Here is a 26,798-nt window from a genome sequence, read left to right as displayed (position 1 = left end):
ATCCAACCGTAGTATGATCGAGTCTATGAATGGGGGAGCATTTTTAAGTTTGACGAGAGATGAAGCCTACAAATCTTTGGATAAGTTGTCCGACAATTCGCAGCAGTAGAATTTTTCAAGTTATCGGGACAAATCTGCTTGTATTCCCAAAAAAGGAGGCATCTATGAAGTGAAAGAAGACACAAATTTGAGGTTGACGATAGATGCTCTCACCCGAAAGGTTGATGCTCTCATAGTGAGCCAGTCCATTAATGATGTCAATGCATTCAATGTTGATAGTTGTTTCATCTGTGCTAGTCCTTTGCACTTAGCATAGAATTGTCCATCCTCATCGGCTTTTGCCAAGTGCCCGATGAAACAAGTGAATGCATTCAATGATTATAGGAAGCAATCAAGTGGACCATACTTGGAGACCTATAATCCAAGGTGGAGGAACTACCCCAATTTCTCATAGAAGCAGAACCAATCGATGAATCAAGGAGTAGCCCCTCATCATGCGTAGAATCAATAACCTCCCGGATTTCTTCCACCGGTTCAGAATCAAGGTCGCTCGGCTCATTCAGTGCCACCTCCTGCATTCCAAGCTCCAAATCAAGTGCCAGTGTCTGCTTCATAGTCGTCTTTGGAAGACACTCTTAAGGAATTCAAATCTCATACTCCACAGACTCTTAAGGAATTCATGCAGCTCACAGGCCAATGCATAAGTGAAGTGAAGAATGCGACCATGGTAAACACCCAAGCAATTGCTAAACTAGAGAGTCAGATTGGACAGATAGCAAAACCACTTGGGTGAAAGAGAGAAGGGAAAGTTCCCAAGTCAGCCCGTGCCCAATCCTAAGGGACAATTTGCGATTGGAAATTCTTCAAATCCTGCGCATGGGCAGGAACATGTGTAAACAATTGTCACACTTTGATCAGGGAGACAAGTGGACAATCAAGTGGTTTAACAAGAAGAGAACCCTATTGTGCCCACAAGGGCAAGATATTAGCAACAATGAGGAGAGAGATACTGAGCATTCTAGAGCCATACCCATTGTTGAGGATCCCCCAAGGACGTTTGTTCCTAAAGCTCCCTACCTAGAAAGACTGCAAGCTCCTAAGAAAGGAGAGAAATTTGAGGACATTTTGGAGGTGTTCAAGCAAATCCAAATCAACATCCCTTTTTGGATGCCATCCAACAAGTGCCATCATATGCCAAGTTCTTAAAGGACTTGATTATCGTCAAGAGAAGGACAAATGTCCCGAAGAAGGCGTTTTTGACCGAGCAAGTCAGCTCAATCATTCAATGCAAGCTGCCCATCAAGTATAAGGACCCTGAGTGTCCTATCATTTCTTGCATGATAGGAGTCAGCCGGATTGAAAAGGCTCTATTGGATCTTGGAGCAAGTGTGAATCTCCTACCCTATTCAGTCTACTTATAATTGGGTTTAGGGGAATTGAAGCCCACATCCATGACACTCCAATTGGCTGACAGATCGGTGAATATTCCAAGGGGAATAGTTGAGGATGTATTGATCAAGGTGGACAAGTTCTATTTCCATGTGGACTTTATTGTGCTAGACACAAAATCGGTTCAAAATGTTGGGATTCAAATACCGATGATTTTAGGGTGACCTTTCTTAGCTACAGCTAATGCCTTGATAAATTGTAGGACGGGGGTGATGAAGATCTCTTTTGGAAACATGATAGTGGAGCTGAATATCTTTGACATCAGCAACCAGCCACTGGAATATGATGAGGTCAGACATGTATGCTTGATTGAGGAGATTATTGAGGAGACAATTAGTGAATCAAGCATAAAGGATCCCTTGGAAGCATGCTTTGCTCAATTTGGCAATTATTTGGACTTGGACAAGTTACTTGAACAAGCAGATGCACTTTTGGAGTCTGCTCCAGTGATGTGCAGTGAGAATGGGGAGACAACAGTATAGAGACCCCAAGAAGGAACTTAATCCTTTTCCGGACACTCTTAAGAATAAGTTCCTCAGTCTAGTAGGCTCTCTACCTGTAATTATAGCTTCCGATTTGGTTGATGCTCAAGAAGAGAAGTTATTGGATGTTTTGAAAGAGGACAAGGAAGTTATCTGCTGGACCATTGAAGACATTAAAGGAATCAGCCCCTCGGTAGTTATGCATAAGATACATTTGGAAGAGAATGCCAAGCCATCGAGGGAGCCACAAAGGAGGTTGAACCCAGTTATGCAGGAAGTTGTGAGAGCTGAAGTGATCAAGCTACTGGATGCAGGCATTATATACCCGATTTTCGACAATAAGTGGGTGAGCCCGATTCATGTTGTGCCTAAGCGGGTTGGATTGACAGTAATTAAGAACAAGGATAACGAGTTCATCCAAACTCGTATTTAGTCAGGATGGAGAGTAAGCATAGACTACCACAAGCTAAATGCCACCACGGGGAAGGACCATTTTCTACTCCCATTCATTGATCAAATGTTGGAGCGCTTAGTAGGGGTGGGCAGATTAATCGGTTACCGATTACCGGGCGTCTACCGGTTTCGACCGAACCGATATTAACTATAACCGATATGCCGATATCCTTATCGGTTAGAAAATTTATACCGGAATCCTTAACGGTCTGGTCTGGTCCGGTTAAGTGGTTCTTATTGGTTAACCGGTTTAACCGATAAGAACCAGTATACTGTTCACCTCACTAAGTAGAAAACGACGCCGTTTTTGTTAAAGACTTAAAGTCCCAGTACGATCAGACTTACAGTGGGTTCACTCGGTTTTTCCTTTTGTTAAAGACTTAAAGTCGAAGTGTTGAATGACTCGAACCCTAACTCCCAGTCTCCCCTGTCTCCCTACCCACTGACCGTCACCCACTGCTGCGCCGCTCTCTCCCCAGTCCCCAGTCCAGTCCGGCAGTCCCCTCTCTCGCCTCTCTCGCAACTCGCAAGACTCTAAGCCGCTGAGTCGCTGACTGAGTCTCTCGGTCCCTCCCCTCTCTCGCGTCTCTCGCGAGACTCGAACGGTTGAACCCAGTGAACCCATTGTAACTCTGTAAGTGCACTGTGCACGGCCGTTGCTCACTTGCTCTGAATCTCCGATTGCCTAGCCTATTCACCCAAATCCACTCGTCCCAGACTCCCAAAGTCCTAGTACGATCAGAAACTCTTGATTCCTCGCCTCTCTGTTACAGGTAAACCGTAAACTCTGGAATTTTTTTTATTTTTTTATTTTTTCTTTTGTTGTTTTCTTATCTGGCGTCTCTGACCCTCAGGCAGTGCATCGTGTGTGAATTATTTCAGTTCACTTCCAATTTCCGGCTTCCTACCAAATCAAGCTCTGATTCTCAATCTCAAGCTCTCAGTCTCAGCCCTTGCTTCAGGTAACGAAATCGTTTATGAATTATGCTTAATAGTTTGGAAAATCTTTGGTTGTTGGTTGAGATTTAGAATGGGTATTTCAGTGTTGTGTTTTGATATTATTTCATTGTTGATTTGTTGGCAATTGAGAATGGGAAAACTTTTCTTTGCTTATTTTATGGTACCCACGGCCACAGGTTCACTGGATAACACATTACACATGCATCTTGATTTGCATTTTGCACCATTAGGTGAAAAACTCAGTTTTATGAACACCATAAATCAGCAAATTAATTTTGCTAATTAAAACCAACCATTAGTTTGAGTTTTAGTCATAGCCCATAGGTCAAACATTGTCACATTAGCTAATTAAAATCAAATATTACTTTTTACTTCAGAAGTTCATATGGCTGCACCTTGACATTCGACGTCAACTAGTGCTTCTTGTCCCATAGGCATAGATGATAATGAAACCTTTGATGAAGACACATTTGATGAAGAAACCTTTGATGATATTGATGAATCTGATGAGTTTGATACCCAAGGGATTAGATGTGGTGGTTCTAGGGGTTCTAGGGGAGCATCTCATGGTCGTACTCGTGGTCGACGATCCCCAATCCCTTGTAAAAAAAGATTAAGAACAAAAAAATCTTCAGTATGGGACCATTTTACTAAAGATGCAAATAGTTCTGAAGAGGCTCCTATTGCAAGTTGTAACTATTGTGGGGCGCAGTATAAATGTCATGGGACAAACAATGGCACCTCTAACATGTTGTACCATTTCAGAAAATGCCAAAAGTATAAGAGCTTAAAAGCAAAAACATATGACTCTCAATCTAAATTCACCTTTATGGCTGGGCAGAGTCAGAGTGATGGTAGTATTGGTAATAACCTAATTGTTGGGAAGTATTCTGAAAAACTTATTAGGGAGACTCTTTGTGAAATGATCATTGTTGATGAATTTCCCTTTTCAATTGGGGAGAAGATGGGTGTTAAGAAAATGTTTAAGGTTCTTGAGCCTCGTTTTGAGCTTCCTTCTCGCTATACAGTGATGAAGGATTGTGTTAAGTTGTTTATGACCAAAAAAGAAATAATCAAAAAGAAGTTGTTGATGGTTGGTCAAAGGGTTTGTTTGACAACTGACACTTGGACTTCGATTCAGAATATGAATTACATGGTTGTAACGGGACATTTCATTGACTCTACTTGGAAATATCATAAAAGAATATTGGCATTTCGCCAAGTGTCGGATCATAAGGCAATAACGATTACTAAGGAAATAGAGCAATGTTTGGTGGAATGGGGGATTACCCGTGTGTTGGCGATAACACTTGACAATGCAAGTGTTAATGATAAAGCAATTAGTGAGTTTAGTAAAAGAAATATGTCCAATGATGATGTTATTTGTCGCCATGAGTTTGTTCATGTGAGGTGTTGTGCCTATGTTCTAAATTTAATTGTGAAGGAGGGTATGAATGGTGCACATGATTCAATTGAAAGGGTCCGAAATATGGTGAAATATGTGAAGGGATCCCCCCAAAGATTAGCCCTCTTTAAGTCTTGTGTAGAAATGAAGAATCTTGGGTGTCGGTCTTCCTTGACTCCTGATGTTTCCACTAGATGGAACTCTACTTATACCATGTTGGAGGCGGCACAAAAGTATGAAAGGGCATTTAATCTTATGTTAGATGAAGATTCGAATTTTGTACATTATTTGAATGATGATTGTGGAGGGAGGGATGTGTTGGGGGCTCCAAATGAAGATGATTGGAATAAGGTTCGACACATTGTTAAATTCTTGCATGTGTTTTATGACGAAACAATTCAGATGTCGGGTTCCTTATACTCAACTTCTAACTTGTTTTTTGGTATTCTTTAAAATGTTTATCATTGTTTGGATGAGTATTGTGAAAGTAATGATTATTCATTGAGTACCATGGCAATGCAAATGAAAGAGAAATATGATAAGTATTGGGGAAATTTTTTGGCTATTAACCCCTTGTTGTTTGTTGCTTCGGTGCTTGATCCACGTTACAAGATAAATGTCTTGAAATTTTGGTTCCAGACGAATGTGGGTCTAGTAAAAGCAAAAGAAATTGTTACCAAATTAAAGGATGTCTTGAGCCGGTTATATGAGCAATATGCTAAGAATGAAAGTGGGGCTAGGTTTGGAAATGAAGAGCGTAGTTGCACAAGTTCCGAAAGTGTGGGTGTGGGTACTAGTAAGAAAGATGCTTTAGCTATTTACCATTCATTTCGGGCGTCCAAAAATGTGATGATGTGTCGGACAGAGATAGAGCAATATTATACGGAAGAGGTGGAGACACCAAGTGACAACTTTGATATTTTAATGTGGTGGAGGGTAAATAAGGTAAAGTTTCCGGTTCTCGCCGAGATAGCACGAGATGTCTTGACAATTCCACTTACTTCTGTTGCTTCTGAGTCGGCCTTTAGCACTGGAGGTCGCATCATAGATCCTTTTCAGAGTTCTTTGGCTCTGAAAACAGTGGAAGCTCTTATTTGTTGTCAAAATTGGTTGAGATCTTCTCCCAATTTTCAGTATGTTGAGTCACTCTTGCCTGATATTGAAGATGAAGAAAGCTACAAGCTTGAGTCGGGTAATATTTGTTAATTTCAAATTTATTCATTATTCTAATTATTTGATTAAATTATTTTTACTAATCCTTTAAAAATTTCATTGTGGTAGAAATTTTGTCTAATTCCCTCACATTTGACGCGAATTAAGGCTTAATGGATGAACTTTGCAGGGTAATGTTTTGTTTAAAGTATTTGGTAAGTTTTTTGCATCTTATTTTTTTCTTATTTGATATTTATTTCTTACTCTTTAATATTAATTACTAATAGCGATTCACTTTATTTATGTTTTGATTTGTTGGATTATTGAAGGAAGCAAATTTAAGGAATTGAAGATGATCTATGTTTGAGGTGGCTCAAGGAAATTATTGTGTAACCGTGTTGATGTTGATGTTTATCCATATTGATCACTATCTTTATGTTTTCTCACTTTTATATTTGTGTAATGGTGTTGCCCATGACTTATTTTCCTTTTGCTAAGTGACTTTAATTAGTTAATACTTTGTTTATTATTTATTAATGGATTTTATTTTAATTTGGGTTTGGGTAGGTTTGATGTCTTTTTTTTAAGTGATGGCATTTGATGGGATTTATTTGCCTTTGGTAAAAGCATTTTTCATTAACTAGTTTTGCTAGTCTAATTAGCATTCATTATGTTAATTAGTCCATTTGCTTTGGAAAAATGTATTTTATAATATATATAAAAAAAAAAAGTTGAAGTAGATCAATATAAAAAAGCTTCAATTTTTAGCCCAAAAAACAAATATTTGGGTCCCAACAAAAAGTATTTGGGCCCTAAAACAACTCATTTTTAATAAGTTATTTTAGCCCAACAAAAAGTATTTGGGCTCTCAAAAGTCAAAAAAACTCATTTTTGATTTTTGGCCTAACAAAATAAATCAATATAAAGCTTTCGGTTAAATCGGTTAACCGGTTTAACCGAACCGTTTAACCGTGTACCGTTTTAACCGAAATTATCGGTTAAAATTCTTATTGGTTCGGTATCGGTTAATAAACCTTTTAACCGAAAATTATCGGTTAATAACCGATAAGGTCCTTAACTGGACCATTTTGACCGATACCCAGGCCTAGCGCTTAGTTGAGCATGAGTACTATTGTTTTTTGGATGGTTATTCTGGATATAACCAGGTCCCTCTGGACCCCGAAGATCAGGAGAATTCTACATTCACCTATCCTTTTGGGACGTTCGCCTACTGTCGCATGCCGTTTGAGTTATGCAATGCTCCCGCTACTTTTCAACGGTGCATGATCAGCATCTTTTCTGACATGGTAGAACATTTCCTAAAGATCTTTATGGACGACTTCTCAATCTTCAGTTCATCTTTTGAGGAGAGTTTGCACCATCTCACTCTTGTCTTAGTGCGGTGCAAGGAAAAGAACCTAGTGCTAAATTGGGAGAAATGCCATTTTATGGTAAAGCAGGGGATAGTACTGGTGCACGTCATTTCTCATCGTGGGATTGAGGTTAACAAAGCAAAGGTGGATTCGATTTCTAACCTTCCACCTACACGTACAGTGAAGGAAATCCGTTCTGTTCTAGGCCATGCAGGATTCTACAGGTGATTCATCCAGGATTTCAGCAAGATCGCCAGGCCCCTGTGCAAGTTGTTAGTAAAAGAGAACCCGTTTATATTTGATGAGGGCTGTAAGCAAGCATTCGGGGCTTTGAAGAAAATTCTGATGTCCACACTCATTATTCAACCACCTAACTGGGGTGTACCTTTTGAGATCATGTGCGATGCTTCTGATTATACAGTCAGAGCTGTTTTGAGGCTGCGTGTTGATAAACTCCCCCATGTCATCTACTATACGAGCAGAACATTAAACGATGCACAACTCAACTACTCCACTACTGAAAAGGAGTTGCTTGCTGTCGTTTTTACTTTGGATAAATTTAGATCCTACTTGTTAGGATCTAAAGTCATTATCTACTTGGATCATGTGGCATTGAAGTATCTTTTCTCCAAAAAATATGCTAAATCTCGTCTTATCTGGTGGATTTTGCTATTGCAAGAGTTCGACATAGAGATTCGAGATAAGAAGGGTTTCGAAAATGTGGTGGCGGATCATTTGTCTAGGTTGATTGTGAATTTCACTGAAGAAGCCATTCCCATTTCTGAGACCCTTTCTGATGAGCAATTGATGCATATTGCTCACAATTCTGCACCATGGTTTGCTGATATAGTGAACTATCTTGTCACCGGCCAAATGCCTTTGCATTGGGGTGACAAGATAAGTCTAAGTTCTTGGCCATGGTGAAGTACTTTTTTTGGGTCGATCCTTATCTGTTCAAGTATTGTCCCGATCAGATCATTAGGTGGTGTATTCCTGAGCATGACCAATCCAATGTCATCTCCTTTTGCCATGATCATGCATGTGGAGGCCATTTCAGTGCTTGAAAAGACTGTTGGAAAGATTTTGTAATGTGGATTTTATTGGCATACCCTTTTTCAAGACTCTCATACATATTGCACCGCTTGTGAGCGTTGCCAGAAGCTAGAGAGTATTTCTAGATGGAATATGATACCCCTCAACCCCATTTTGATTGTTGAGATTTTTTATGTATAAGGCATTGACTTTATGAGAGCATTCCCAAACTCCTTTGGCTACCTCTATATTCTTGTTGCTGTGGACTACGTGTCCAAATAAGTGGAGGCTGTTGCGTGCAAGACCAATGACCACATAGTCCTGGTCCAGTTTTTGAAGGATAATATCTTTGCTTGTTTTGATACTCCTCGAGCTATCATAAGTGATAGAGGCAATCATTTTTGCAACAGGATTTTTGAGCAATTGATGAAGTAGTATTTTATCACACACAAGGTTGCCACCCTGTATCACCCACAAACAAGTGGACAAGTGAAAATTTCAAATCGAGAAATCAAACACATTTTGGAGAAGACTGTGAATCCCACAAGAAAAGATTGGTCTCTGCGATTAAATGATGCACTGTGGGCATACTGTACATAATTCAAGACTCTGATTGGCATGTCTCCTTATTGTCTTGTTACAGAAAAGCATGTAACCTTCCGGTGGAGTTGGAGCATAGAGCATACTGGGCCATCAAGCAGCTGAATTTCAATCTAATAAAGGCTGGCTCACAAAGGAAACTCCAACTCAATGAGTTAGAGGAGCTAAGGAATGATGCATATGATTGTGTAAGGTTTTACAAGGCACAAATGAAGAAGGCCCATGACCAGAACATCTTGAGACGATCCTTTGAACCTGGTCAAAAAGTCATTATTTACAATTCATGTCTGCATCTTTTCCCAGGCAAGCCTAAATCTCAATAAAAAAGCTCATTCATTATTCGGTCAGTTTTTACTCATGAGGCCATTGAAATTGATGATCCAAAGAATGGTAATACTTTCAAAGTAAATGAACAGCGGCTGAAACCATTCTTAGAATTGAAGAGTTCGGAGATTGAGATAACACTACTGGAGAATCCTAGTTATCAGGAGTGATTGTCATCTGCTGTGGAGAGTCTGGCTGAAGACTGTAAACTTAGCGCTTGTGGGAGACAACCATCATTCTTTTATTTCTTGTCATTTGATTATGTTTGTTTGTTTTGTTTTTGTTGTGTTTTTTTAGAATAAGTTTCTTACATTCAAGTTTGGGGGACGTTCTCTACGTTATTCTCGATGTTTTCTTCCCACTCGATATTGTATTTCTGGCCACATTGGGGACACTGTGTCATTTTAGTTTGGGGGTGGGAAAGACATCATTGTCCATTTCTTGTTATTTTTTGTTGTGTTGTGTGTAAAAAAAAATTTGTTATGTTGTTGATTATGCATGAGTTACACTGTGACTGTGGTTTGCATTTCATTGACTTGTTTAACATCCTGAACACATCATGTCATTAGAAATATGAGTCTTTTGACTCATTTTTGGTTTAGAGAGACATCACATGTTTGAATTGATCATTACAAGTACATTAGCATAGAATTTGTGAGGTATGAATTGGATAGTGTGTATTTTGAGATTTGTAGAATGAATTGTTAATGAAACCTTGGCTTGAAAATAGATTAAAAAAAAAAAAAAATCAGTTTGAATTTCTTATTGAATAATCGGACCTATTGCCTCATTAAGTATTGAGTGTTCGCGTAAAAATATGTGAAATTCAATATGGTTGATTGTATGGCTGATTTTGTTTCGTAGCCTTTTTGACTTGAGTTATTAAGCCCTTAAGGATGTTTTTACATCTAGTGCCCTAAAACCATCTGATTTGGGAGTCCCTGGCCCAACACTCGGTATATAGGTCAACTAGAAAGCTTAAGGGAGCTGAGCATTGCACAACCTACACAAAAAAAAAAAAAAAAAAAAAAAAAAAAAATGCACATCTTGACCTAAGCCTTGGTTGTTTTCATCTGATAGAATTCCTATGAATTTTGAGGTATACATAAACTTTGAGTAGATTGAAGCCTCATGATTCTATGTTAATCTCACTTTGCACTTAATGGAGCATGTGTTGTTTCAAATTTTCATCTATGAGTGAATTGATTTTGGATGTCCTGATGTGATTGTGGTGTTTATTTTGTTAAGCATGCTCAAGAGTAAGAACCATGTGTTTGTGTGGAAATTGATGTATGTCAATAACATAGTTCTGAAAATGTTTGTGGGTATTATTGCTGTTAAACCCTCACGAGACTTCACTCGTCCTTTAGGGATGCCTAGGGGTTTAAAAGGCTTGTTGTATATGCTAAATGCAATCGTCTCTCCCACGACAGCGGACTTATATTTCATGCTTTGATTTTGTTTTTCATTTTGTTTTGCTAAGAGACTAACAAAATGTAAGTTTGAGGGTATTTGATGAGTACCAAATATTGTATATTTGGACCCCTTAATTTGTATTTACTAAGCCTTTAGCTTTATTATTTTATGATGTTTTTGCTAGTTTTAGTGTTTTAGTATTTTGTAAGTTGTTAAGGAAAAACTGCGATATTATTACGCAAGATGTAAAGAAATTGGAAGAAGTGCATTTTTGGGAAGTGGGATCGAGTGCCAATTAGTACGCTCGAGTGCAACTGCACTTGAGCCCAACAAGGATGCGCTCGAGCGCACCCTCACCTAAGCCCTAGCAAGTAGCGCCCAAGTGTTACGCCACAGAAGACCTGAAGGCACTCAGGCTAACCTGGCAGCGCCGAAGCCCTAATTATTTAGTATTTATATTATATTTTTCATTGTAAATGCACAAAGGGGGCGCCGTTCAATCTATATTTTCAAGTTTCTTCGCTTTTGTAGCTTTGAATTTGTTTCTCTTTGTAAGTTTGTTCATTTTAATGTTTTCAATTCAATTGATGATATTGTTTGTAGTCATGAGATGCTAAAACCTTCAACTAAGGTTGAAGATGAAGCCTTGCCATTAATAAGCAATTACATTCCCGTTATTGTGTTCGTACAATTCCGACTTTTAATAAAAGTGTTGTTTTATTCCAATTCAGTTATTTGATTAATCTCTTTTAATTGAATGTTGTGATTATTATTTGTGAAAAATTGGATATTCGATGTGTTTTATCCGACGGATACATCGAATCATTCGATTGAAATTGGATATCCATTGTGATTCGTAAACCAAACGGATACATTGGATAATTTGATTTCAATTGGGTATTGTTTGTGATTTGTTTAATGGTTGGATTCATTGATTGTTTCAATATGTCTTCTTATGAAACATAGAATACTGCATAAGGCTTATTTGTTTGTCGGTTGTATGAGCAAAATATGAGAATATATTGCTTTGATTTGGTGAGATGAATTCTAAAGACCTTAGTGATTTTATCATTTGATTTAGCATTAGGTTTCATTTAGTTTGTCTTTTTGTAAGAAAAATCACACCACTTTTGGAACTAAGTTAAAATACAATTAGTTTATATAGAAGTTTATTTTTACGACACAATTCTCTATGGATTCGACTTCGTACTTGCAAAATTTATAGTGCAAACGACTCGTATACTTACAAGTAACTTTAAAACTCACGACAATATACATAAAATTTATAAGTAAGAATAATATATTTTAAGAAGAGAAATGATATATGTACCGCACACCTTCTCACTTAACGGTAAAAATTATTATAAAATTTTGAATGGGTTAAATAGTGTTCATTGACCTTGACCTTGAGTGTACACTTAAAAATCCGTATAATATTTCTTTTCTGAAATAAAATGTATATATATATATATATATATATATATATATATTGAAATCGTTAATTTGACATATTAAAATAAAATAATTTTTCCAATTAATTTTTTTTTTTTTTTTTTTTTTAAAAATACTTTATCCTTTTTTTTTTTTTCACGCCAAGATTTGGGCATGTGAGATGGTATAGAGCTCCTAATTTTGTTTGCATTCTTGCAGGCGCATGCTCGTTTGGACTTTAGTTTAGATAGCATGTGTTTAGCCTAGGGATAAGGGAGGATTATTAATTTAAAACAGTCATGCCTAATACTTCAAAATAATTAATTGTTATTAAATCTATTTCAATAGAATATTGCTTAACTATTCAATTTTTATTAAAAAATTATGGACTCCATTATATGTATAGAGTAATGTTTAACCAATGTATATGTGATCACCTAGGGGCAGGGACAGAGCGGGGGTGGGCAGCGTAGGCCATGGCTCCCAAACCAAAGAAAAAAAATTTTAAAGGTAAAAGTAAAAATTTTATAAGGTAATTTATTTATTTATTTATTTTGCCTATTGACCCCTAGCTACTAAAAGTTTTGCCCCTTGGCCTCTATCCATCCTAAGCTCTGGCTCTGTCCCTTTCTGGGGCGATCATTCATGTTTGTATATTAAGTTTAGGTTGTGTTAAGGCATACATATAAAATTATGTAGGTTAATCATAGTCAAACTCATTTAATTAATCGGGTCATATCCCTCAACCCTAAATTGTTAATTTCGTGTTGGTTTCGCGGATTGTGTAAAAAATTGCTAACCCTAAATATTGTATGTTGGGTTACTACATAAGTTAATCATAATCCAGTAATTTCGTGTTAAGTTTACGTTGAGTTCGAGGGTAGTGTAAGAAATTGCCAGCCTTACGATCACCCAATGTATTGAGGTGTTAACTATGCAAGATCTCACTTCTAAATGCATCAAAGTGACCGACATTTCTGTAATATTCTAAAATTTACTCCCTAGAGTAAATGTGATTTTAATATCAAAGATAACGAGAATTTGCATTTTTTTTTTTTTTTGAGGTTTAAGTTAAATTGGGTAAGATGGACTTAACTTGGAAGGTGATGAGAATAATTAGTTAAAGATATAGCAAGCCAAAGGAAGAGAAGCTGCACTGTTTTGAACGCTGATAACTCAATAGGTGACAATAAATGAAATTATTTTAAGGTATAATAAAATGACGAGAAACGAAAATTTTTAAAGTGGTTTCATAATTTTAGGACACCAATGAAGGGCGTTATGAGTTTTATAAGGCGCAAATGTCAAAACATAAATTTTGGTCAAACATAAACATATATAGAGATTGCGTGAGACTTTTAAGGTATCGAAAAGTTTTGAATTGTAATGATTTTTGGATATTTTATAAGCTTTTGAATGATAAAAATTTCAAGACAAACTTCTTGTCATTCAAAGTTGAATCGAAAGAGTTATGATTTTTTCAAGCCTAAAATGTCAATATGTCAAATAATTAAAGAACTTGAAATTTATTAAATTATTTAAATGAGTTAATAATCACATAATTGGGCGACTATTTTTAATTATTTAAAGGTATACCTTGAATTTTTATAGCTACATTTTTCCTTAAAAATGATGAGATTGTAGCTACAAAATATAGAATTTGTCAAAGAAAGCATGCTAGCAAGTGAGACTGCAAATTAACCACCGACAAGAAGCGTAGATGGAAGAGACAAAATGTGTTGTTGATAGATGGGGGTCAACTAAGGGGGTGTCAAACTGCTGGCTCCTTGGTGGACACGTATTGAATCACGTAATAGTTGGGTTTTAAGCTCGACTCTAGCTAGGAGATCGAGCTACCTTCTCAGGGACAGGGATCCCCGCGCCCTCAAATGATGCATTTAGACCGTTGGATGTTGATCCAACAGTCCAGAACAATTCACTAAAAAAATAATAATAAACTATTACTTGTATTTAAAAAATAAATCAAAATCAAAATAACAAAAAAATTTAAAAAGATTTTAAAATTTTTTGCGGTGGGCCTAAATAAATAATAATAAAAAAATAGTTGGCTTGCCATTCGGCAACCCCTAGCCTCTAACAGTGGTGGCCGGCCACCACAAAAAAAATTTAAAATCTTTTTAAATTTTTTTATTATTTTAATTTTGATTTATTTTTTAAAATATAAATAACTTTTTTAATAATTATTTATTAGTTGAGTAATCTAGCTAGACCGTTGGATGAAAACCAACGGCTCAGATTACTAATTTGAGGCAAGGGAATTTGAGGGAATCCAGATCCCGACCCTTTAGGGGGATTGAGATTCCCTAGAATTTCTTTTAAATTTGAGATTCTCAAATTCATAAATCTCAGCCGTTCATTTTATCTAAGTGTCTAAAATAAGTGATGTTTCAGCATTTAATGAGAAAATTTATACACTCAAGAAATTTAATAAGCCATGTTTCTTCATTAAATGCTGAAATATGGCTTATTTTAGACGTTTAGATAAAATGAATGGCTGAGATTTATAAATTTGAGAATCTCAAATTTAAAGAGAATTCTAGGGGATCAATCCATACAAATGAGAGCTCAAAAGAGATAGAGAGAGAGAGAGAGAGTGAGAGAGAGAGAATGAAGGGAAAGTGTGTGGTTCTTGGAATGGAAGGACAACCCAAGAGATAGAGTGGGATCGAGGCCATTGAAGGAAGCCTCCAGCTATATTGAGGAAGAGAAAGAGAATGGAAATAGGGACTTCTGAGGGAGAGACAACGAATGTGATGAGAAGATAGCAATGTTGTCAACAAATAGTAATCTAATTAATCTTAATTATGTGGATGTAAACTCTCGGGCATGCACCATCTCTTTGCAAACCCGTTTGGATGATGAATTATACCTAAGATTTGTATTAAAATACTTGGATAGATTTGTGTGTAAAGATGTTTTAAGATGTACAATATTGGTGCTACAATATTATTCAGTAGTGTTTGTAGAGGTTGGCATTTTTTCTCTACTATACTGTTCTAGTCTTCGAACTTAATTGTACAAATTAAAGCTTTAATTCTATATATACATTAGTGTTTTTTTGTTTTGTTTTTTGCAATAGTCAATTGTACACCTTATTAGCTAAAATTCAGCTAAAAAAAAGCACAGCAAAAGAACAAATATTAAGATTTAAGAGACTTGATTTCAGATATTTGATTATATTCAAATCCGATCATAATTGATTCGAATCTGATACTATTTATATATGCCCTAGTTCTCTTAATGGAGGGATGAAGTTGAAATAATTGAAAGATTAATACATTAAGTTGAGACTTTTTAAGGTTTAATTAAGGGTATGATTACAAAAATGATGAAAGATCAGTAGTGATAAATGAAGTTTTCTAACGTCGGTCGTCACTAATGAGTATCCTCGACGACTTTAGCAACGTCTAAGTTGCCGCTGATCATGATGCTCATTAGTGACGACTTTTGTTGTCGCTAATGGTAGATTTTTTATAATGTTGCCGGATTTGCCACGTGTTCACATGACTTGTGTAACTGCTAGGCGTTATGCCTAACTTGTGATTAGTTACCAGTTCCTGAAGCCAGGGCGAAACTAGACTTTTAGGTTTGGGGGGCAAATATATATATATAACATTAAAAAATAATAAAAAATTGGAGGGCAAAAAAAAAAAAAACATTTTTAAAGGTGTATTTAATATATATATATATATATATATATATATATATATATATATATATATATATTAGCGTGAGTGTTAAAATTTTGTGGCCCCCAAAACATGCCCTGCATGGGTTCGCCCCTGACCGGAGACGAGTAATATTTTATGGCTTTCGGCAAACATGAAGGGTGGTGCGCCCACTTTGAGCACCCCTCCATTTAATAATATCTAATCATTTAGGAACTGCAGATGTATAGAATTCTAGCAAATTAAGTTCATAACTTTTTATATATATTAGCACAAAAGAATTAGCCACATAAAATATTGTTAACATGCATGGTATGATCATGATATGATCATGTCATATAATTAGACGGTATATATATATTTGTTTAGATGTTTCATATATCTCTTTCTCTCTCATGGCTTCCCATTTCTTAATTACCATATATATATATATATATACAGATATATCTGTATTGGGGAACATTATATGTAGTTCCATGTATGCTTTTTATAGGTCTGAAGCGAGCATGTGAAATCTGACGGTGATCGGGGGTGAAGTGGACGGAAAACTGATTCCAGTTGTTAAGAAGCAGACAAGTTGTTGTTAATTGATGTTTGTTTTATTCATCCCCTCTGTCAATGTTCTGATGTTCCAGTACGTATATACTTGCAACTGTGAGGAAGATATATATCCTTCGTGCATCATATATGTTTGTCGACATATATACTAATATATATTTTACCAGCCTTCTGATCAAAGGCTTTCAAATTAATGTTTTTTTTTATATATATATATATATAGTTCATTTACAATGAATTATTGTGCAACACCATGATTTTTTCTTGTATAAATTCTTACTAATTATTAAAAAAGGACCATGATTTGGCTAATTGCAAGATATATATATATATATATAACAATGCATGATATGACATGTATATATATATATATATATATAACAATGCATGATATGACATGTATTTGGTCAATGCATGGCATTTGAGTTCCTGTGGCCCACATCAATTTTCTTCCACACACGTAATCCTTCAACGCAGTAAGACAAACATCACACGTGAACATTCAAGTACAACCATCTCTCTCTCTCTCTCTCTCTCTCTCTCTACAACATTATTGGCTTCATGCCGGGAGATCTTGCTGTAATATTATGGAAAACGATGGGCTATATATGTATATTGTAGGCTTCAACAGCTTTAAGACACATATATACTTCATGCCAACTTCAAATCAAACAAGCTAGAGAAGAAAGAAAAGGTTCTAACTCGATCTAATATTTCTTCCATTTCTTCCTTTAATTTCTTCAACTCTCTCTTACAGACTATATACAAACATGCTATATATATAGATATATATGTATATGTCTACGTTCTTTGATTCTTCTAGTCCTTCACTAATTTTCATCAAGGAAAAAAGAGAAAAAAGTATTGCTGTTTATATATATAGTATAGCATATTTTATTCAACAGTTTTTATGTTTCTGTGAAATAGGAAGCTTATATTCAGCACCAAAAGGGTAGGGTTTGGTTTCCATTTTTTTTCTGAGAAAATGGGGCGGAGAAAGTTGCCACTCTCAAGGATAGAAAACCCAGCAGCAAGGCATACAACCTTTGTGAAACGCCGACAAGGGCTGTTCAAGAAGACACATGAACTTTCTGTGCTTTGTGATGCCCAGATCGCCCTCATCATCTTCTCTACCTCTGGAAAGTTGTTCCACTACTGCAGTGAGAGTGAGCCTTCCGGGTATATATAACAAACTTTCTCTCCATTTTCTTTTCTTTTCTGTCTAGGGTTTTTTATTATTATTATTTTTTTAATCTTGATCAAAATGAGTTCTTTTTGTATGATCTTGCTTTGAAGATTCTCCATTTTGTATGATCTTGCTTTGAAGATTCTCCATGATGATTTTCTATCATGCATGTGTGAAACCGTTTCTATGTTTTGGTTTTTGGTCGTTTTAATATATAGTTTTACCTAGATCTTATATATATGGCTAGGGTTTACTTTTCCCTTGGGATGTTATGAACAAGAAAAATACTATATGATATGATATGACACACTATAATTAAATTTATCTAATTTTTTTTTTTATTATTTTTTTTTTTATAAAATTTGTTTGTGAAGCAAACATTTTTCTATGAACAAATGAGGTGGTCTGATTTTGGGTCTCTGTCTCCACAGTAATGTATTACTATTATGCCATAATTATTTTGTCAGTTCTAATATATTTTGGCCGACGACTGATCATCAACGTCTTGACCTGCTGCTCCAGCTAGACTTGTGAACACTATATATATATATATATATATTATTACAGTTTCCTGATGATTGTGACACGATAAGATTTCTTGTTGTTCCATTGAATCTTAAAAACGTACGGTAGACTCTGTTAATGTTGTACCATGCAGTACAACTGGGTAAATATGCACCATGTTAATTGGAAAAACAATAATATCCTTATATTTATTTATACTTAATTTACTATTATAATTATAATAGAGTCAATTGTATTTGGATAAGAATGTCAATCAATTTCTGTAAAACATGGCAGAGTTTAAGAGAGTGTTTGGTATATAGTACGTACTTGTTGCAGGCCTACAAGTGTTTAATTACATCATATATAATTTGGGTTTCTATAAATTAACTGTATTTGGAAATATGTTCTTTCTGTTTATTGTGCCCTAAAATTCATTTTTCTTGTATGAAATTTTAGTTTCATTTGGATAAAATCGTTAATTTATTCATTCATTTATTTAATGAATATTGGGCATATAAATTGTTTATACGTATATTTTTAATGATTGTTATTTATCATACATATATATATATATATATATATATATAAGGTCTTGATCAAACGTTTCTAAAGTATATACATACATACACACACACACACACACACACATATATATATATATAATCTTGAGTACTGGACTACACACACATATATATATATATATATATAATCTTGAGTACTGGACTAAGATTTAAGCAACCCCTTGGGGTTAAATTCGTATTCTTTTTAATTATATTCATTCATCTCTATTAAAACATCTAGTCTCTCAGAATAATTCTGGTGGGAATTTGTTTTCAAAGAAAGTCAAAATTTTCAGATTCTGATTCTTTAATTTCTATATATGTTCATTAATGACATATTTTCCAGCCAATCCAAACTATAATTAATAATATTCATGATGGAATTTTACGAGAATAATATTTATTAATCTCTTTTACATTGCTACAGCATGGAGCACATCATAGAAAGGTATCAGAATTCAACAGGGACTCAAAATCCAGAAAACAATGATCCCCAGCTGGTACAGCTGATCACCTCATTTAGTATATATATAGATTTAAAGTAGGGTTAATTTCTGGGTAATTAAGATTAATGTCTTTAATTACTATTTGTAGGAGGAAGCCATGCATGGCGAATTGAGAATGATGCAAAAAGAAATCCTGAATCTTCAATGGAGTTTGAAACGTTTCACTTGTGAGGACTTAAGTTCCATAAGATTTGAGGATTTAGATCAACTTGAGCAGCAGCTCCAATGCTCAGTCAATATGGTTCGAGCAAAGAAGGTAGTCATTTGATTTGTAATATTGTTCTCATTAATAAGCTTAATTAGAAAACAGTAGATTATTTTATTTACCGACCTTGATTTTTAGCACTTTTGGAATTATACCTTAAAAGTTGTAATGTCGTCGTGTTCTCATGTTTTAAAATTTTGCAATACCGCCCTACCATTAAAGTTTAGGATTAAATCAGATGGTAAACATATGAAATGTTTCGAATACCCCTGTAAAACTAGTAAAAATATAGAACTCTCTTAATTAAAAAAATTAAAAAAAGGTAAAACAAGAGGGAAAAAAAAAAAAAAACGATGGTTGTGGGTCCGTCCTACATGGCTGTGGGTCACCTGAATGTTCTATTTTTCACTTTAAGAGGGTACGATTACAATAGTAGTGCCAAAATATCAAGAGCGGTAAGTGAAGTTTGCCGCGGATAAAATTCATCATAAATCTCATCTTGTTATTGCTTAAAATTCATCATATACAATTTCTTAAGTTCTATTTGTATTATAATATTGCTTGCATTGGTATCTTAATTAGTGTTATATATTAATCTATATATGCATGAAAAAGTTGCATAATATGAGTTTGAGAAATGTGGCTAACTTATATGAGTGTTTGTGTTTCTCAACCTTTTGTATATACATATATATATACACAGTTTGAACTCTTACAACAGCAGATGGATAATCTTCAGATGAAGGTAAACTGTGAAATCTGTTAAACATCTCTCTCTCTCTCTCTCTCTCTCTCTCTCTCACACACACACACACATATACAAAGTTATATTATTCTAATTAAATCATTGATAATCCTCATTGTCCAAATTTAGGAGAAAATGCTTCAAGACGAAAATGATCAAATATACCATCTGGTGAGTACAATGCTTAAATGAGCTTATATATATATATATATATATATATAATTCCTCATTTTGTCTTTTAAAGAAAAACTAAATTGTGTTAGTATATTTATTGTACAAGTAGATCAAGGAGAAGCAGGCAGCATTAATGGAGCATCATCGAATGGGTATGGTTCCAAACACTGAGGAACATAGACATGTGCTTGAACAATTCCCATTCTCTGGGGAAGAGCAACCCAGTGGTGTTCTTCAGCTGGCGACCAGGTTGCCTTCAGTTTTTAACCCATACCATCTCCTGCCTGCTCAGCCCAACCTTCAAGATTTCATGAATCTCCATCACCCTAATCGTCCCTGAGAATTAGGTAGTATGAAATTTAGTTTAAAAATTAATTTTCATTGAGTTTTTCTGAAAATTCTTGCCTTTTTTACTTTCTTTGTTTTTCTGGTAAAAGATAAAAAAACAGTATATATATATATATACACACACAATTGGAATTGGTGGTGGAATTGTAGGGTATAGAAACTATTAGTTTAAAGTAGCATATACAAAAAAAAATTGGAGCATTCTTTAGAGGTATTACCGTATTAGTGATACAACATGAAAATTAATCTTAATTTTGACAAAGTACTAAGGTTAAGAAGTGCCATGAAGGATGATGTTATGTATACAGTCCGATTCATTTTAAGTTTTTATGATAAACGTTAATTTAACATGGTATCAGAACCAAAGGTCTTGAGTTCGAATATTGTTTTCATCGGTTCACCTCTAATTTCAATTAAATATTTCATGTATTGAGTCTCATGACTTATTTAGGGAGAGCGTTAGAATATTAATTAAATTATTAAATTTACTTTTTTTTATGAACTTAAGCTTTTGAAATATTGTCCATTTCATGCAATGTAATTGTTTTTGAGTTTGCAATATTATGGATATATTAATTAATTAATTAATTAATCAACAATTTTCATTGATGCCTTCTGCAGTTTGACAATGACTCTTCAAAAGGGCCTCCGGTTTCAGGAAGAACGTGGTGACCGACTTCGTGTCATTTTGGCATATCACCAACATAATTGAATATATATGATTTCCTTTTAATGGACTTATTATCTACTAATTAATTAAGGGATAAATTTGTTTCTTTGTGTGCGTGATAGGTTTTTTTTTTTTTTCTTTCAATGTCTTTAATTTGATGGTTTTATTAATTAAAAAATCATACAAGTATTGTTTCTCATTAATGAGTTTATAAAGTAGTATCACTACAAAAAATTAATTTTTTGCTGACTCACGATTTCTGACGTGTCAGGTTGTCTGACACGTCAGAAAATCCTCTTGACGGGTCAGTGTTGATGTGTTTCAGGCGTTACGATTATGGGTGTCAAAAATGAAAAATTTCTTACGTGGAATTAATATGTCAACCTAATTTTAGCTAGTATATCAGCAACAATAAGGCTCCATTTGGTATGCGGAATAAACTCCTGAAATGAAATAATTATTCTCGTGGAATAGCTATTTCCACAAGTCTCTAGCTACTTTGCAATGGAGCAGAAGATGCAACACCAATCCATTACTATGATGTTCTTGCACATTTGACCATGATTTCATCTGTCCTTACAATCAATACTTTGCCCCTTTAACTTACAAAATTGTCTCCTTCACCTCCTGCTTTTTCAGCATAATCTAAAAAGTTTAATTGGCCCCAGATCAAAAGTCATCATTTACTTCTACACAACTGAACCCAGGAACCTTCGTCAATATATCGCTTCTGTTTCATGGCTATTCTCAGGTCAGCTAGCTGCATCATTCCAGCTATATACCAGATAAAGCAGATACATTAATTAGCAGCAAGTACATATATAGTTTGCTCCAAGTTCCGGCTCTAATTTAAGCAAGAGTTTCCTGATCAGGTTATCATCAAAACAAAATTAAAGCTCTGGCCATGGGTTCTACATGCACCCAGTAAGCACCTGATTATAACAGTGTTTGGCTCCATTGGCATGTTGTTGATAATCTCATAAGCTTCGTCAGTCAATCCAGCTCTTCCAAACAAATCCACCATATATGCATCCATCTTTGGCTTGATATCATAAAATTCTTAATTTCCATTTGATAAAAATACTTTTTCACCCACATCAACAAGATCCAAGTGGCGGCTACAAGCTGACAAGATCCCAGCAAATGCCATGCTGTCTGGTTCCATCTTCCCCACGACCATGATCTGCAAGACCAGATATGATGATTGTCCATTGAATTGAAAACTTGGAATACAATTCAAGGAGAGCTGTCCCTAAAGCAACATCCAATCCCATGTGGTTTATGATAATATAGGAATGAATGGACTCCCCTGCTCTGATATTAATGAAAAAAAATGAGTACAATTAATGAAAAAATAAATTAAGGAACATGTACTAGTTCAGGACTCAGCACAATAGTTGTAGAAATTCATTAGCAGTTTGAAGAATGGGTGTAAAATTAGCGAACAAGTCAAGAATTAAAGAATCCTATATATGTGATCATATCAGGTTTGTACGCTCAATGCAGGAAGTTTAGTAGCCAGGATCTTTTGGATCTTCTCGAAAACAACTATAACTATACTTTATAATTTGGGGAGGAAACCAATTAATGACATTACTTATAAATTTTTTATAGTAAGATAATTGCATTTATGAAATTCTAAACAAGAACAAGAGATTCAGACCGTAAATCATCAATTTTATTATCAAATGATTCACCAAAACCACTTATGAAACTTGAAGGACAGGCAAGTAACACCTTTTCTAACCCATTGTCTTGCCATTTATTCCTTGACAAAGAGGACCACTGCAAAACCCTCAGTTGAGGAGGGCATCCTTGCAGGCCTACCCACTTCAAACTAGCTATACCATTTGATATAAGAAAAAATGCATAATTTATTCCTCTAAGTTTATTGATGGAATGAGTTCATTATCATTCCATTTTCTCTTCACAAAAGACTGGTTTATAATCAACTAAAAGGAGTCTAGCTGATTAATCAATATGAAGACTGAGAATTATTAACCAAGAATGCAATTCATACAACCCTACTGAAAAATGAAATGCTATACCAAAATAAACATTTGGGACACATCACTTTCCAACTTAATTTGAAATTCATATACCTTAAGATATAATTCACGTTTTTTTTGTCTCTTTGGGATCACCATAACATATTGCCAATATCTTATCAACTTCAAACACCTCACCACCAACTTCTTATTCTTCTTCATCATCATCATCATCATCATCATTGACATCATCATCTTCATTTGCAAAGAGATTCGAATACTCTAGTGGAAAGTTCCACCCAAGGAAAAATAAACACATAATTTTTCCCACTCCTTTGAAAGCAACAAAAAATTTTCGGCGGGTTCATTTCTAACCTGATTTGCAATGGGCGGACCAATGTAATTAAGAACTTTGCATCTAAACATTAAAGGCGCCTAGATCAATATAAGAAAATGGATTGTAATAGTATACCTCCGTCTCCGGATGGTTTTGTTTGAGACTTTTACAAGCATGCTCATTCAAGTCAACTGCCCATTTCTACAAAAAACAAACATAACGATCAACCTACTAAGTAAGGAAAAAATAACCAAAATAAAAAAGCAAAAAGTTGAAAAATCTAGCCAACTCAATATCTTTAAGTGACTTAAAAGAATAATAGAACTAACCGTAACAAGATTTAAACTGGACAAATTTGCTCTAAGACACAATCCAGTTGAGATAGCACCACAGCCTGAGTAAAGGTCTAGTAATGTCACCTCTGTCTTGTGATGCCCTTTAGCTTGGGAAACTTGTTCAAGTTCACTAGAAATCGTTGATGTCTCACTACTGGCTTGTCTATCATTTGCAAGTTCAAAAGGGAAAAAAATTATAAGAAATGAAATGAAATCTTTCCAATTTCCAGATAAAATTACAATTAGATGATGGTAGTGAGAGAACTGCAACCTTATGGAATGCTAACGAAGGTGGAGTAGGGCAATAAATAGAGCATATCACAGTAATTGTCGCAATCTTGAATGGACTTTCTCTTTGAATCCAAATCAATCTAAAAATAAAACTACAGTTAGGTTTTAGATTGGCCAAATTCAATGATATTTATTGTAACGGTTTGTTGTTTAAAACTTTGGAAAATAGCACTTAGGGTTTCAAGGGTTTTGGAAGAGCTTTATGTTTTCTTGTCACGAACCCCGTCAGAACAGGACTGAGCTAAGAACCTACTATTTCCTCGTCAAGAGTTCCGTTAGGACGGGATATGCAACGAGAAGTTATTATTTCCTCGTCAGGAGTTGCGTCAGGATGGGGATGTAATAGAATTGAAGCTGAAGCCACTGTTTACTCGTCAAGATGGGACATGTAACGTGACCAATGTTGGACTTCCTGTTTTCTAGTCAGATAGAGCGTTAGAACGGGACATATGATATGGATGAGATTTTGTCCTTCTCGTTATGACGAAACTCCTTTCTCGTTAAGACGCAGATTTTTCAAATCTATTATTTTGTGCATCCCGTCTTAATGAGAAATGAGCCCTGTTAGTACGGGAAGAATAGAATGGTTCTCCTATAAAAGGATTTTGTTGTCACTGTTCACTGTAGACTTTTTGGGAGGATTTTTCTCTGTATAGTGTCAAAGTTTCTCTTCGGGCGCTATGTCTCGGGAGTGTTTGTTCAAAAGAGGATGTGATAAAGCTTCGGGTTGTGCTTTACTATTGTTTTAGCGTGTTGCCTTGTTCGTTTATCTACACAAGATTATTGGTTTGGTTGTTTGAAGAAAGAAGTCTACCGAAGGGCCGGTAAGGAAATGCACCCCATGAAGATGGTCAGGATGGAGCCAAGCTGGGAAGCTTGTTGTTCTTACTAAGTTTAGAGATCCTCAAGGGTTGTGAGTATCGTCTAGTCTATAACTCTGAATCTTCATTTGGTGATTTCTCGGGTTTGGCTACCCTGGAGTGGGTTTTACTTTTGATGTGTTTGAATGGTTTTACACTTTATAAACAAGTCTTGTGTTGTGTTTGTGATGTTGTTTAAATTCCGTTGTGCTTGATTTATATTGTTAAATGACTTAGTTCCATGTTTTTGATTATTTGGTGATTAGAGGTAGAACACGATCCTAGTAATCTTTCATTTGGTATTAGAGCGGGTTGGCTCGATTTTTTACTAACGTCTTGAGCGTGTTTGTTGACCTCTTTGTTATGGAACCAAATACTTCTTTTTCTAGTGCCCCTCCAATTTTTAATTGAAATGATTATGCTCACTGGAAGGTCCATATGAAAGCCTACTTGAAGGGGCTTAATGACAATATATGGATTACTGTTGAAAAATGGTTTCTTAAACCAGATGGTGATTTTGACAAGTGGAGTAAAGAAGGCATGGTGAAAAGCAACTGGAATAACCTAGGGTTAAGCTGCATCTTCAATTGTGTGTCTCCAGATGAGTTTCAACGAATTACTCTTTGTGAGACCTCAAAGGAAGCTTGAGACATTCTCGAGAAAACTCATAAAGGTTCTAAGGGGGTGAGGAAGGCCAAACTTCAAATGTTGAAGTCTCGGTTTGAGACTGTGAACATGAAGGAGGTTGAAACATTTGATGATTTTTACACCAAACTAAGTAAGATTATGAACTCTATGCGAGGGCTTGGTGAGAGAGTCCCTGAAGTTTGAGTGGTTGAAAAAATTATTCAATCACTTCCTCCACATTTTGACCCCAAGATAATTGCTGTTGAAGAAAGCAAGGATGTAGAGTTGCTGGATGTCAATGAATTCTCTCATTACCTATGAGAGTTGTAGATTCTCTCCCAAAGTAAAGAGCATTGCTTTGAAAACTTCCAAGAAGGAAAAGGAAGTGGTCTATGAAGAATCTAGTGATGACAAGTCATCTGATTCTGAACCAATAGCTATGCTAACCAGGGACTTCCACAAGTATCTGAAGCATGCTAAATAGACTAGAAGAAGATCATGTGAGTTGCCATCCAAAGGAGAATCTTAGAAGGATTCACAAGATAAATCCTACAGAGACATGAAAACTTGTTTTCCTCAATACTATGAATGTTAGGGATTTGTTCACATCAGGGCTGACTGTGGAAACCTAAAGAATGCTAGGGAAAACGTCATGAATGCATCATTGAGTGATGAATCAAAGTCAAATGACTTCAATGACCAAAAAGGAAAGAAGGTTGTTTACATGGCATTTCCAGCCACCATTCAAGGTTCCAGTGATCATGGATCTCCAGGTATTGACAGTGAGTCATATGAGGAAGACTTGGATGAAGGATTAGTGAAAAACAACGGTCATCTTGTGTCTCATGACACCCTTGTCAGAAATTACACAGATGCTAGGAAGAAGTGTAAGGAGTTCTTGAAGCAACTGACTGCAGTTGAAGAGGAAAACATTTCTCTTCAAAATCTGTTGGACTCAGTCGACAAGACTGAAAAATCCCTAAAGGTAAAAAATAATTCTTTGACTGCCAAATTGTTTGATGCTAACAAAGTTTGTGCGAGTTTGTAGGATGAAAATCAATTTTTGATGAACAAAATGGATGGAATCAAGGGATCGGAAGATGCCCAGAAAGAGGAATCTATCAATGAATCCCCT

The 26,798-nt window shown here is 35.4% G+C and overlaps 1 protein-coding gene and 1 pseudogene across 1 annotated transcript; one reads left to right on the top strand and one right to left on the bottom strand.

Annotated features, from left to right (window-relative positions):
* Positions 1–16,973: 16,973 nt before the first annotated feature.
* LOC132172903 (MADS-box protein defh21) lies at positions 16,974–21,259 on the top strand. The gene is made up of 8 exons (XM_059584465.2): positions 16,974–17,018; positions 17,252–17,503; positions 19,005–19,077; positions 19,172–19,339; positions 19,992–20,033; positions 20,163–20,204; positions 20,317–20,554; positions 21,177–21,259. Exons 2-7 carry the CDS (start codon positions 17,310–17,312, stop codon positions 20,545–20,547), a joined length of 750 nt encoding a protein of 249 aa, XP_059440448.2. The 5' UTR covers positions 16,974–17,018; positions 17,252–17,309; the 3' UTR covers positions 20,548–20,554; positions 21,177–21,259.
* Positions 21,260–21,904: 645 nt separating this feature from the next.
* LOC132168834 (DNA (cytosine-5)-methyltransferase CMT3-like) lies at positions 21,905–25,689 on the bottom strand (annotated as a pseudogene).
* Positions 25,690–26,798: the final 1,109 nt, after the last annotated feature.

The sequence above is a fragment of the Corylus avellana genome, chromosome 1 (assembly GCF_965113065.1).
Source record: "Corylus avellana chromosome 1, dhCorAvel1.hap1.2, whole genome shotgun sequence".
Taxonomy (NCBI): Eukaryota; Viridiplantae; Streptophyta; class Magnoliopsida; order Fagales; family Betulaceae; genus Corylus; species Corylus avellana.
Note: the sequence above shows the minus strand (reverse complement) of the source record. Positions and strands in the feature narration are given on the sequence as shown.